The following is a 14,224-nucleotide window of genomic DNA, read 5'->3' as shown; positions in this document are numbered from 1 at the left end:
CTCTGGTGTGGTGCGGGTCTCATACCTTCCATTCCTCGCGCTGGCACCACCTTTCCATCCCCACTTGTAGCCCCTCTATTCATGACCATAGCAACAAATATCTGCACAGTTAGATGCTGGCGCCACCTATCAATCCCCATGAACCAACCAAAATCGATACTCCAAACTACCCTAATGTCACTAGCTCCCTTTAAATGCAATAATTTGCACTGGTAGCGCCCTCTATGACCATAAAGACAAATATATGCTCGGTTAGATTCTGGCGCCAACTATCCATCACCATGAACTTATATTCCCAACTAACCTTATGTGACAAGATAAGTCCCTTTATTTCATTGTCATAATGGATAATTATAGCCTCGTTTTCACCACAGAGGTTCGGATGAGAAAACCATAACCGCTTGGGTTGGTGCAAAATGTGGAAGCTTTTCAAAAGCATTTAAAACCACATTATTCGATATTCAATTTGGATGTTTTAGAATAGAAATTGATGCCTCACTGTCGGTATTGATTATCTCACCCAAACCGCTCGGGTAGAGCTAAAATATTGGCCAAAACCTCGGCTACGTCTGGGTTTTGGTCTACAATTTAGCTCTACCCTCGCAGTTTGGGTGAGACAATCAATACCTCCAGTTCGGTACCAATGCCTTAAATATTATACTCCTCTGTTGCTACTGACACAATTTTCAAAAACTTCACATGATTAGATTTTCCACAGTTATTCATTGAAGTGTTAAATAAAACAGTGTGACGTTATATTCACTTTACAAACTCGCCCATTAACGCATTTGAAACTACCGAAATGTAGCAGGTATTGACATGGCTTGACACTAAAGGCAACTGAAATTATCAGAAACTGCTGCCGGGAAATGTGAGGAATAATTATGGTTGACTTACCCGAGGGTGCGACAGCCGGAGCTAATGAAAGAGCAACAGCTAAAACAGGCATCCACAGGAGAAACATGATGATGACTGTGAGGCGGTCGCAGCCAGAATGACGAGTTTATGACAGAGTTAAGATTTTAACCAGGCAAGATTTTGATGTCAAGCAGACGGTTTGACAGCAGATGTTGAAAGCTGATTCGGTCTTAAGTCTGGCTCTGTTCATTGGCGCCACTACTGCTCTCTGCAGCTGACATGATACGTTACTCTCCCCTTCCAAGTCGATGAAGTACATGTAGACTCGATGCTGGATAATCACGTTAATAGTACATACAGACTTTATCTAATTTCTTAGTGGTGGTTGTGAGAGGTGAACTATTCAACATGAAAGCTACATGACTGCACCAGTTGGCTACTCGAACCAGAGAGATCCTGAGAACTCATAACGAGCCAGAGGAAACTTCGGAAATCGTAGCCCGGCAGTTTTGTGAAAATCAAGAAGAACAATTCTACAAGGGCTTGCAATGCTTCGATGAGGTGGACACTGGGAACTTGATCTTTCCATTCGCTTCACTCCGACAAAATGTTTTAAGTACCAGCACTGTTACTGGTCCTGGACTTTATAACTCTTTGATAGATGACGGAAATGATGAATCACTGGACAAGCGGGGTATTGGCGCAATTAGATGGGAGCGGGAACTTCATGGTGTTGTAGTACAAATAGCCTGGGTCAAACTTGATATGGATATGGTCTCAATTGAATTTCACCCCAAAACACAGAACAAGTGGGGTTCAATTCGGTGCTTAAATTGACACCCGATGTTGGAGTTGGCATCGAGTAACATGATCACTCCACGGTACGAACAAATCTGTTTTAGTCTGTGTAACCTTAGATGCTGCACATCTGTTTCATTGTATTTAAAGGAATCGCCGTTTTACCCGAATTGATTGCAATGGTTTCTATCATAAGAGTACATATTTCAATGGATTAGGCATAGAAAGAGTACATGTTACATTTCAAATCGAGTTGCACCACACTTTTTCACACTAGTGAGAGCAAATCAATCTCATTTGCTTCAGTAACAGCATACAGGCTCTAGTTGTTCCAACCGATAGTCAGAAATAAGTAGAATATCGTGATAAAGGAAAGTGAAATAACTAAATAACACATTTCAACTTGTACGGTCAGATGCTCTTTCGGGAAGGTCGACGTTCCAGTTTCTTCATATAGATGGCGACATCGTGGTACTGGCAGGTCACCTTGTCTTTGGGAAGTGTCTATCCTGACAACTGCTGACCATGTAGATAACATTTCCGTCTGATCTGATTCTTGGGCAGGCCGCTAGTTAGCAAATATGTATATATATCTCGTTAATGAATGGCCGGAATCGTATAAAATCAGGATCTTTTCGGGATTTTCAATCCGAGTCGTAAGCCAGATATAAAATGTTGCTTCACTTTGCTGCCACTAATGCAGAGGGTCTTTTACCTCAGTGACCCGTAAGGCAGACGTTACATAGAGCTTCACGCTTCACTCCTCACGCCTCATGCTTCACGGTTCACTCGTGACGCGAAGAATTTCCAAGGCATTTCAACTTAGGCAACAGGGCTCATTGAAATACCTTGTTAATTCTTCGGTTCACGAGTGAACCGTGAAGCATGAGGCGTGAGGAGTGAAGCGTGAAGCTCTATGTAACGTCTAGAGCTTCACGCTTCACTCCTCACGCCTCATGCTTCACGGTTCACAAGGTATTTCAATGAGCCCTGTTACATAGGAAAAAATGAGGGCCTAAGTTGAAATGCCTTGGAAATTCTTCGGTTCACGAGTGAACCGTGAAGCATGAGGCGTGAGGAGTGAAGCGTCAAGCTCTATGTAACGTCTGCCTTACGTGTACCGATCCAGCACGACAAAGTCGACCTGATTGTGATGGGACATGTCTTCAGTTACGTAACCGTCATTTTAGTAGACGACCCGAACCATTCTTGCAGAGGTGAACTCATATCTTCGCCTCCTGTCGGGCCACTCATGCTTTAATTATAACCACGGTTGATAAATGAAGAAACAAGTCATTACAATAACCACAAACATTTAATTAACAAATGACTGAGTGGCAAATGTACAGCGTGACTTTATATACAGTAGCAAGAGAAAACAAGCATTGCTTAAAGGATAGCTCCTGGAATAAATCGTTGGCAGCCTTTTTGAACGAAACCAATGGAAATATATTAAATGAGTATTCCTCTTTACCACAAACCTTTTGAAAGTGGAAGAAATATAATAGTTCAGGGAGAAAAATTGATATTAATAGTCCCTATTTTACTGACATGGACAGCGCCATTTTGAGTCAAATTTCCCTCGGTGATGACGCGGTGTGTGCAATGGCAGTGATTGGCTGAAATTCCGAAGCACCGATCGTGCATATTGTGGGCTTGTCACCGCTTTTCGCGCGTGCGCAGTGTGTGAATCCATGTCAATATCCGTTTCTTCGCGATCTCTCTCGCATGTCTCAAGATTTCACGCAATTAAATCATTCTAATTTCGTTTTATTTGGACATTCGCGTAATATATGGATTGCTTGAATGCAAAATGCCTCGGTGCATAGTCCAGTTTGGCCATCAACATCGGGTCCAGCTGCATCTTCAATAGCTTGAGCCATAGTGTCATTGCCGTCAATGACTCAAGCTCCCCCTCTTCATATTCCGGCTCAAACTGGTAGCCCTGTACACCAACATTTCCCCCTACATCCAAATCTTCATAACTCCCGCTGCTCATCGAAGTGTCACTGCTGTCAACATAGCTTTCATCATCTGAAGCCCCCTTGATAACAATACAATAACACGATCTCAAAATATCAATCGGCTGACTGCTATTGTGACAATACTGACAATGTGAATTGCACACGTGACGTCACGATTCTCCGGTTTTGGAGGAGAGATCGCGAAAAAAGTGAGAAAATGGCGCCCTCCATGAACTCTGTGTTTAGTGGATTTAAAACACCTTTATTGGTACAAACGCAAATTTTTGAGCGATATACAGTCCTATATTGGAATAATAATGATATACGAAATATGCAGGTGCGTTAGTTTTCCCGATTATCGCTATAGCGATTTATTCCAGGAGCTATCCTTTAAGCTCAAAACAAGTTCATTGTGAACTCTAATCTTCCTACATGCGGGAGAATTCAACTTACCTCGACGCGAGTCCATGTCATAAAATTTTCTAAGTTCTGATAATACCGTAATATAGTAGGGGTAGCAAAATAATAGATGGAACAGCTTGTATTACCTGTACGAATGGTGGTATTTTGTAGGCCTTCAATCAGCCCCTCAATCAATCGAATGATGTAAGGCCTAGAAATGTCTATAGGGCATGACACGCGCCTGATCAAGGCCCACACTGCAAAATTTGTTTTCCAAACGAAGACGAATGATCTGCTTTTGGATATTTTGGTTCTTTCCTCATGCTGTTTAAATACGGCGATGGACGAGGCTGGGGGACCGCGAAGGCGACGGCTTCAGACATACTCCTTACAGCAAAAAATCGATTATTTGGATGAATATTGGTTAGCTCATTTAGAAGGGCTGGAACATGGGCAGACACCAACTCATTTTGCAAGATTCCGAAATATTCGGGCGCCGACATTTCGGGACTGGATAAGAAACGAAGATGACATTAGAACTGAGTTTGTAGAGGGTCAACGACGACGATGACGAATGAGAAGATACTGGTAAGCAATCGATTTCCACAGGCTAAAGGAAACCTATCGCGAAACGCTTGTAAAAATGGGGAGTTTTGAACGGCCCGGTTAAAACCTAAGGTGGAAATAAGCTCCCATTCTTAAAATTTAGCAGTTTCGAGTTCCCCCGGGTCGTGAGCTGGCATCAAGGTAACATTGCATATCGTGCATAACATTACTGACTCCAGTCAATTAACTGCATAAGATGTAATCACCTATTTAGTTATTTTTACAACGTTCAGCCAGTCTAAATAAAGATTTTGATCTCTTTAAGCATAAACTATTTGCTTGTTCACAGAAAAGTCATATGATTGTATACAGCTGATAATTAGGCCATTGTTTGTGCTTAAAGGTTTCTGGCCCGAGGTGGAAGATTCTCTAGCAGACTGGTATCGAAATAGAAGGATGCTGGGTTTTCCCGTAGCTGGGAAAGATATCACAGGACAAGCAACGAGGGAATTTCGTCAGTGGATCGGGGAATTGCCAGATGGAGATATGGAACTCTTAGAGAGGGACCGCCCCCATAGACTGGACTTTCGGGCATCACAGTCATGGCTGAAGGGATTCATGCAAAGGTGAATCATATTAATGTATTACGTTTCTATTGTTCGTTGACCTAACGGCGTCGTCCCATTTCTATCGAAGAACGCAGGCACAGTACCATTCACTTTCGGTCCGTGTAATAGACATGCTTACATATAAAGACTTAACGTTGTGATGGAACTATACTCTTCATGTTGTGATGGAATTAATTCACAGACATGGGAATACATTAAGTGTTTTAGTATACCCTATCCCTGCTGTGACTGATCCTGTAGGCCTAGGCCATCATCGCCGACTCAAATTCGGAAGCACACACGAAAAACGCCATAATACACATCTGCAATACACACTTCAGTGGAACAACGCTCAGCGGACATACCTTCCGCCGCATGACATGGCTCTGCTGCCATTGGCGAACAGAATATATTGACATTGAGTGACAGTGTGACGAACCAGTGGAAAAAGCCCGATCTGGGAAGAAGTTCTTTTTGATCGAACTTTATAGAGAGGTGTTCCAATGAGGAACCTGCGGAACTAAAAATCTAGATGGCAGCACCAGTACTAAACGGTACACTTCCAGTGCATTTTCCAATAAAATTAAATTTTGTTGATTTTCTCCCTAAAACTCATCAAAGTAAAATTAGGGACCAATAAAAGAACATTTTTGATGCTATTTCCCCATGTAGAGTAATTAAGGGATGAAATATTCAATAATCATTGACCAGGGAAATAGCTTTCTCATTACAACCACCGTCCACTTGCCTGCAGGGTCCCCTATTGGCAGGTTTTCTTGTGCAGGTTCCTCATAACAGAGGTCTAATTGGAAGCTGAACATAACAAATTTGGGGAAATCAATCCGTGTTTTGAGGAAAACCAAGATTTTCACTCGGGCAATACTGACAATAATGAACCATGCACACAACGCATGCTGATAGGACATCAGTTTTCCCTCACTCATTGGTCAAACATCCATATCTGCAGTCAGACCGTCGGCCATTTGTGGTCAGTAACTTTCGAACAAGAGCCTCTCAAGGTGCAGGAAATAACCACTAAGACCTAATCATATCTACAGTAAGCTAAATTCGAGACAAATCCGAATTATTACTTCTTCAGTATTAAAGAATGCACTTGATATGGGATATGTCCCAATCTCTTAACCATTTAGTTGAGGACTTTCATTTTGGTCAGCCAATATATTTTACTGTGTGGAGCCACCGGAGAGAACAGCGCATTATCTACCAGCTTCAATAGCATTCCGCGAACTTACTATTTATAGCTCACAAGGTCATTTGCATAAGATATTGATGACGGTTTAGTCACGTGACAGTCGGACATCGACACTTATTTCTACGCATTTGAGCTTATTTCAAAGTCAATTATCTTTGACCCTGCATTGTATTAGCATGAATGATACCATAAAGTCAGAGAGAGAAATATTGAGAACAATTATGTAGTATTTCCAACACTCGGACATGTGCCAGATTGAATCTAACTGCCCTGAGAGATGTTGGCAAGACATATATATACTCGACATCAGATTATCTCCATCGATCTCCCCATTTCCTCCGCGTTATAAAGCAACTTAGTTATGAGGACCTGCCCTAATCCCCACAACCGGGAATATGTCCTTATAGTGAGGGAAAAACTTATTCCAGGTCCCCCTAACGGCGTGCTAACAAAAGTACCCGAATGTCTATAAGTATACGTATAAATTTTGCTATAATTCGCGGATCTCAAACTCTCCAGTATCACCCCTTACCCGAGGTTAAAGAATACGGAATTTAACAGCCGGAACATTGACTTGTTTAGCCACGGATCATAACAGTCTACACTTCTTATTTCCATTATTGGTCTGCAATTTCACTGGTTTCATTGCAGCCTGCACAGCCGTGTTGAAAACAGTGGTCAAGTTCTTCTGCGTCAATGCGAAGCATTCAATGTATCTGTAAGCACCTATCGTCTTGGCCATAGCAAGCCCTTGCACGTTGCTGATTGGTTTCTTATTCTGATGACATAATACATCGATGAGGTCATTTTCCTCGCGCAGGTCCTCTTTAGTCCCGATTAGAACTATTGGGACGTTCGGAGAGTAGTGACGGATTTCTGGATACCACTTTACGCGCACGTTTTCTAGTGAGGTGGGGCTGATCAGGGAAAAACACACTAGAAACACATCCTGAAAACAACAAAGAATAAGAATACCTACATTATCTATCAAGGGGAATCATCATATGTGTTAAAGTGATCTCCTACCGGTCTTCTGCAAAGTTGAAAAGGAGCGCTATAAGGAGATTGACAAGGTCACTCCAGTAAGAATTGTATTCACCCGAATGACCCGTTAACCATGGCCTGTGCATGGACGTGTGTTGCCTCCAAGGAAACCATACCTCCTGTTCACCAGTCGCAGTGTAGGCCTACTGAATGAACGTTAGCTTTCATGATCTTGTACCTAAACCTCTCTATTAGCATCCTGGATAGTGGTGCATAATGTAGGATGAGACAAGACCACAATTGATTTTTTAAGCCTTTTAGCAGTTAAATTGTCAATGTTTGACCGCGACGCATCAAAGAACGCGTCAAGTAGTGAAACTGAAATTCGGATATGATATACGGGCTAGTCTTGCGAGTAACTGGTGCGATTTAAATTGGTGATTGACCACGGAAATTTTTTTTTAAATTGACTAGTTTGACACAAGTGGACATTTTTACCCATAGCGGCCATTTTCACTCCAAATTTGAACCACCCCCCTATGGCCAGGTTGTCGAAATTCAAAATTATTTTTTTTACCAAACAATTTATTTATATCTGTGGACTTGCCACAGCAAATATTTTTTCAATACCTCTCCAAATATGTACGGTCCACCTCGTGACGTCATCTTAATGGCGACCAGGCGAATGAGACAAGACCACCATTGATTTTTAAGCCTTTTAGCAGTTAAATTGTCAATGTTTGACCGCAACGCGTGGTGTTGTGAATCTGAAATTTAGATTATGTTATTCCGGACAGTCGGGCAAGTAAATGGTGAAAAATAAACTGGTGATTGACCAAAGACATTTTTTGATAATCGACAAATTAGACAGACTTTGATATTTCCACTCCTTTCAGCCACCTGGCAGAAAAATCTCAAAACACGCCCCCTATTACCCAATTAGCAAAATTCGAAATTAATTTTTTCATCAAATAATTTCTTTATATCTGTAGACTTGCCACAACAAATATTTTTCAATACCTCTCCAAATATGTACTTGAGAGTAAAAAACATGCACTCGTCTAATAGATATGCCTGGACCCTCCAACCTATGAATATTCATTAGTGGTCTTGTCTCGGATATGATATCATCAAGTGGGATCGCGGATATTCCCCGGAAGCCTGATATTCAGCTGGGAGACAATGTCATGAACCCACATTACAGGGTTCACGAGGAATTCCATCATTATCGTTAGGTAATGGTGTTCTAATTATCAAGATAAGCACTTCTGACATTAAGCCAAAACTAGTGTTCGACCACCACAGGCTCCGCGACGTTTAAGGACTTCCGGGCCATTTAATCCATTTTACAAATAATGTCCATCATATTTTTGTACAGGTACCAACATGTTCCATAACTCTTTTGAATGAAAAGGTTGAAAAAAGAGGAAATCACCGAAAGGGATTATTTCATCATTGGACATTGTCACTGGTGAAACGCTTACATGCTTTGAGTACGGTATAGGGCGGAGGTTGGGGGGTTATATCTTCTTTACTCACCGTCATTGGATAAGATAATGGTCTCAGCCTGTCGTAGTCTTCTTGGCCGGCTGTGTCCCACAGGTTCAGTGAACACGGCGAGTTGTCCACCATGATATTGGCCGAGTAGTTATCAAACACGGTCATGATGTAGTCATGGCTGAATGTGTTGTTGGCGTAGGTCATCAGCATGCAGGTCTTCCCCACAGCGCCGTCTCCCACCACCACACACTTGATGTGATCCATGGAAGTGTTGCTTCGACGTCAGGACGACTCTCCAAGGTGATGGTGACCTCTCAAATGACAAGGCGCGAATTCCTTTAGTTGTCGATAATGTCACTCTCAGTCGGTCACGGCCTGTGTTGCCTCCGTCAGATCGGCAGCGCCTCTCACATAAATATTGCAACCGCGCGTGTTAAGACCTACCAAAACGATCCTTGTTTTCAACGTCTGCTTATGGAGAGTATTTAAATTGGATCCTTGTTTTCAACGTCTGCTTATGAAGAGTATTTGAATTGGAATGATAGCGTCTCAAAAAAGAAAAATTATTAGAAAATTCAATGGGGCTTACACAGCATGATCCGCCTACGATATCCTATTCCGGTTGTTAGCCTCGTGTGATTTGGCCGTCATCGTCAATCGGACAAAGACGAGATCATTATATACTCAGGATCAAATTGGAAACAATGACGTCATTTGTTTATTGACAGGGGGACCTCACACTAATACTTAGACCATGTACAGCTTGCAGGTGTAATTGTATATGAATTAGGTCATGCCTCGAGGTTACCAGTTCACGTCACAAGTTCATGGATATTTGCCCTACTTCTCGTGTTACAATACATACCATTTAGTCCAATCACGGATTATCGAGCGATCATTATGGATTATTATGATGACTGAGTATTATCCAGGAAATAGTCACAGTGAAGCCTTAAACACACCAGGAAGAATGCAAATACCTTAAAAGGTATTTCCTATATCATTGTCACAACTTCATTCTTAGAACTAATCTCGTTTTGATCATGGTTGAAAGGGAGAATCTTTCTTCACGTCAAAAGGAGTAAATCAACTCTGTCCAGGGCCTGGTTATTTGAAAAAAAAGTGTCACTGCCCGTGGGGTTTCCTTAACTTGGAATTATCTCCTTCAGCCGTTAGACTTGAAATACCAGGCAAAAAGTTAACGCCAGAGTTAGTGACAAAATTTGCTTTGAACAACTGGACCCAGCACGGTAAAACCCGCCCTCTATAGATAGAGACCAACATCTAGACACCTCCAGCGAATGACCAAGGAGAAAAATGCTAAAGGGTCCAGCGAATGGCCAAGGAGAACAACGCTAAATGGTCTAGCGATTGGCCAAGGAAAACAACGCTAAAGGGTCTAGCGATAGGCCAAGGAAAACAACGCTAAAGGGTCTAGCGATAGGCCAAGGAAAACAACGCTAAAGGGTCTAGCGACAGGCCAAGGAAAACAACGCTAAAGGGTCTAGCGATAGGCCAAGGAAAACAACGCTAAAGGGTCTAGCGATAGGCCAAGGAAAACAACGCTAAAGGGTCTAGCGATAGGCCAAGGAAAACAACGCTAAATGGTCTAGCGATAGGCCAAGGAAAACAACGCTAAAGGGTCTAGCGATAGGCCAAGGAAAACAACGCTAAAGGGTCCAGCGATAGGCCAAGGAAAACAACGCTAAAGGGTCTAGCGATAGGCCAAGGAAAACAACGCTAAAGGGTCCAGCGATAGACCAAGGAAAACAACGCTAAAGGGTCTAGCGATAGGCCAAGGAAAACAACGCTAAAGGGTCTAGCGATAGGCCAAGGAAAACAACGCTAAAGGGTCTAGCGACAGGCCAAGGAAAACAACGCTAAATGGTCTAGCGATAGGCCAAGGAAAACAACGCTAAAGGGTCTAGCGATAGGCCAAGGAAAACAACGCTAAAGGGTCCAGCGATAGGCCAAGGAAAACAACGCTAAAGGGTCTAGCGATAGGCCAAGGAAAACAACGCTAAAGGGTCTAGCGACAGGCCAAGGAAAACAACGCTAAAGGGTCTAGCGACAGGCCAAGGAAAACAACGCTAAATGGTCTAGCGATAGACCAAGGAAAACAACGCTAAAGGGTCTAGCGATAGGCCAAGGAAAACAACGCTAAAGGGTCTAGCGATAGGCCAAGGAAAACAACGCTAAAGGGTCTAGCGATAGGCCAAGGAAAACAACGCTAAAGGGTCTAGCGATAGGCCAAGGAGAACAATGCTAAATGGTCTAGCGATAGGCCAAGGAAAACAACGCTAAATGGTCTAGCGATAGGCCAAGGAAAACAATGCTAAAGGGTCTAGCGACAGGCCAAGGAAAACAACGCTAAAGGGTCTAGCGACAGGCCAAGGAAAACAACGCTAAATGGTCTAGCGATAGGCCAAGGAAAACAACGCTAAAGGGTCTAGCGATAGGCCAAGGAAAACAACGCTAAAGGGTCCAGCGATAGGCCAAGGAAAACAACGCTAAAGGGTCTAGCGATAGGCCAAGGAAAACAACGCTAAAGGGTCTAGCGACAGGCCAAGGAAAACAACGCTAAAGGGTCTAGCGACAGGCCAAGGAAAACAACGCTAAATGGTCTAGCGATAGACCAAGGAAAACAACGCTAAAGGGTCTAGTGATAGGCCAAGGAAAACAACGCTAAAGGGTCTAGCGATAGGCCAAGGAAAACAACGCTAAAGGGTCTAGCGATAGGCCAAGGAAAACAACGCTAAAGGGTCTAGCGATAGGCCAAGGAGAACAATGCTAAATGGTCTAGCGATAGGCCAAGGAAAACAACGCTAAAGGGTCCAGCGATAGGCCAAGGAAAACAACGCTAAAGGGTCTAGCGATAGGCCAAGGAAAACAACGCTAAAGGGTCTAGCGACAGGCCAAGGAAAACAACACTAAAGGGTCTAGCGACAGGCCAAGGAAAACAACGCTAAATGGTCTAGCGATAGACCAAGGAAAACAACGCTAAAGGGTCTAGCGATAGGCCAAGGAAAACAACGCTAAAGGGTCTAGCGATAGGCCAAGGAAAACAACGCTAAAGGGTCTAGCGACAGGCCAAGGAAAACAACGCTAAATGGTCTAGCGATAGGCCAAGGAAAACAACGCTAAAGGGTCTAGCGATAGGCCAAGGAAAACAACGCTAAAGGGTCCAGTGATAGGCCAAGGAAAACAACGCTAAAGGGTCTAGCGATAGGCCAAGGAAAACAACGCTAAAGGGTCTAGCGACAGGCCAAGGAAAACAACGCTAAAGGGTCTAGCGACAGGCCAAGGAAAACAACGCTAAATGGTCTAGCGATAGACCAAGGAAAACAACGCTAAAGGGTCTAGCGATAGGCCAAGGAAAACAACGCTAAAGGGTCTAGCGATAGGCCAAGGAAAACAACGCTAAAGGGTCTAGCGATAGGCCAAGGAAAACAACGCTAAAGGGTCTAGCGATAGGCCAAGGAGAACAATGCTAAATGGTCTAGCGATAGGCCAAGGAAAACAACGCTAAAGGGTCCAGCGATAGGCCAAGGAAAACAACGCTAAAGGGTCTAGCGATAGGCCAAGGAAAACAACGCTAAAGGGTCTAGCGACAGGCCAAGGAAAACAACGCTAAAGGGTCTAGCGACAGGCCAAGGAAAACAACGCTAAATGGTCTAGCGATAGACCAAGGAAAACAACGCTAAAGGGTCTAGCGATAGGCCAAGGAAAACAACGCTAAAGGGTCTAGCGATAGGCCAAGGAAAACAACGCTAAAGGGTCTAGCGATAGGCCAAGGAAAACAACGCTAAAGGGTCTAGCGATAGGCCAAGGAGAACAATGCTAAATGGTCTAGCGATAGGCCAAGGAAAACAACGCTAAAGGGTCTAGCGATAGGCCAAGGAGAACAATGCTAAATGGTCTAGCGATAGGCAAAGGAGAAAATGCTAAAGGGTCTAGCGAATGGCCAAGGAGAACAACGCTAAATGGTCTAGCGATAGGCCAAGGAAAACAACGCTAAAGGGTCTAGCGATAGGCCAAGGAAAACAACGCTAAATGGTCTAGCGACAGGCCAAGGAGAAAATGCTAAAGGGTCCAGCGAATGGCCAAGGAGAACAACGCTAAATGGTCTAGCGATAGGCCAAGGAAAACAATGCTAAAGGGTCCAGCGATAGGCCAAGGAGAAAATGCTAAAGGGTCTAGCGATAGGCCAAGGAGAAAATGCTAAAGGGTCTAGCGATTGGCCAAGAAGCGAGCAATGCTAAAAGGATGTCCATTTTCCATGTGGAGTTCTGTCAACTGACGAGCGTCTCAAACCACACTATAATTGATTCTCTCCTGACTGAAGCGTAAAGACCAGACTTCGGTGAAAGTTTACGATCGATATCATTTCATACTTGACCCACTATTGTCAGTGATGACGCTTCTCCTGGTATGCTATAAATATGTTTGTATATTTGATCGGAGAGGTCAGATAAGTTGATTTACCATACACGGAAGATTGCGCAGACATTTCTTTAACCACGGTAGTCATCGTCTGCCACTCTTTGGAATCTGACCACATTACTAGCAAATCGAGGTAGGATAAACATGTAGTTCACCTTCGTTTGAACTCCTATCCTTCTCTAAACCCAGTGTTGACCGTGTGGATATCAGCCGAATTGTGGCAACGTCATCATTCCCAAATTGTCCAACAGGGCCCGTTAAGTACTAAAGTGTGAAGGATGGGATAATTGTTGTCGAACAGGGGTGGACCTTTTCATGCACAGCAGTAGATATTTCGCCGAGTCTGGTGGCTGAGTAAAGGACAAAGAACGGCCGAGTTTATAGTGTCGTTCAAATGGCTTCTCTTGTTTATCTTTAAAGGTTAGGTTTTCTATTGCACTCCAAATGGACTGATCTATGTAAACAATACTTGAGCGGAATCCCAGAAACCACCCTACAAGAGTTCAGAAGATACATCAGATGAAGCATTGTCAAGTGCCCTATTAGCTTCCGAAGCCGATGACGCACAGTCACTTTCTCAACCTCCAAATAAAGGACACTCGCACGACTAAGAAAGGACACTCTCGAAATACCTAACGAAAGGGAACAAGCCACTCCAACAACATTATAGGGAAAGAACACTTCTTGTGTTAGAGATGTCGTCTGAGAACATCGCCGATGATGACACCTCGTCTGTCGCCCAATCTGGTGATGGCAAGGTCCAGATAAAGTGCGTGGTGGTCGGCGACGGTACGGTGGGAAAGACGTGCCTGCTGATAAGCTATTCCACAGATACCTTTAAGGAAAACCATATCCCCACCGTGTTTGATAACTATAGCACAAACGTCATGTTCAGTGGCGTACCAGTT

At 43.5% G+C, this 14,224-nt stretch overlaps 1 protein-coding gene across 2 annotated transcripts; it reads right to left on the bottom strand.

Annotated features, from left to right (window-relative positions):
* Positions 1-6,710: 6,710 nt before the first annotated feature.
* LOC135501295 (ras-related C3 botulinum toxin substrate 1-like) lies at positions 6,711-9,825 on the bottom strand. Of its 2 annotated transcripts, XM_064793332.1 has the most exons (3): positions 9,739-9,825; positions 8,913-9,421; positions 6,711-7,338 (listed from the first exon to the last, which is right to left on the bottom strand). In XM_064793332.1, the coding sequence occupies exons 2-3, from the start codon at positions 9,135-9,137 to the stop codon at positions 6,979-6,981; spliced, it is 585 nt and encodes a 194-aa protein (XP_064649402.1). In that variant the 5' UTR covers positions 9,138-9,421; positions 9,739-9,825; the 3' UTR covers positions 6,711-6,978. The 2 variants fall into 2 exon arrangements, with proteins under 2 accessions (XP_064649402.1, XP_064649401.1); XM_064793331.1 differs by lacking the exon at positions 9,739-9,825 and having other exon boundaries at positions 8,913-9,551.
* Between the last annotated feature and the right edge of the window lie 4,399 nt (positions 9,826-14,224).

The sequence above is a fragment of the Lineus longissimus genome, chromosome 17, assembly GCF_910592395.1.
Source record: "Lineus longissimus chromosome 17, tnLinLong1.2, whole genome shotgun sequence".
Taxonomy (NCBI): Eukaryota; Metazoa; Nemertea; class Pilidiophora; order Heteronemertea; family Lineidae; genus Lineus; species Lineus longissimus.
This window is presented reverse-complemented; position numbering and strand designations above follow the sequence as displayed.

What these genes read in the sequence shown, in the direction of transcription:
- LOC135501295 (XM_064793332.1), bottom strand. Translation starts at nt 9,137, where the DNA reads ATGGATCACATCAAGTGTGTGGTGGTGGGAGACGGCGCTGTGGGGAAG. An exon ending in CATTATCTTATCCAATGACG is followed by an intron (nt 7,339 to 8,912) that starts GTGAGTAAAGAA and finishes TGTTGTTTTCAG; the next exon opens with GATGTGTTTCTAGTGTGTTT.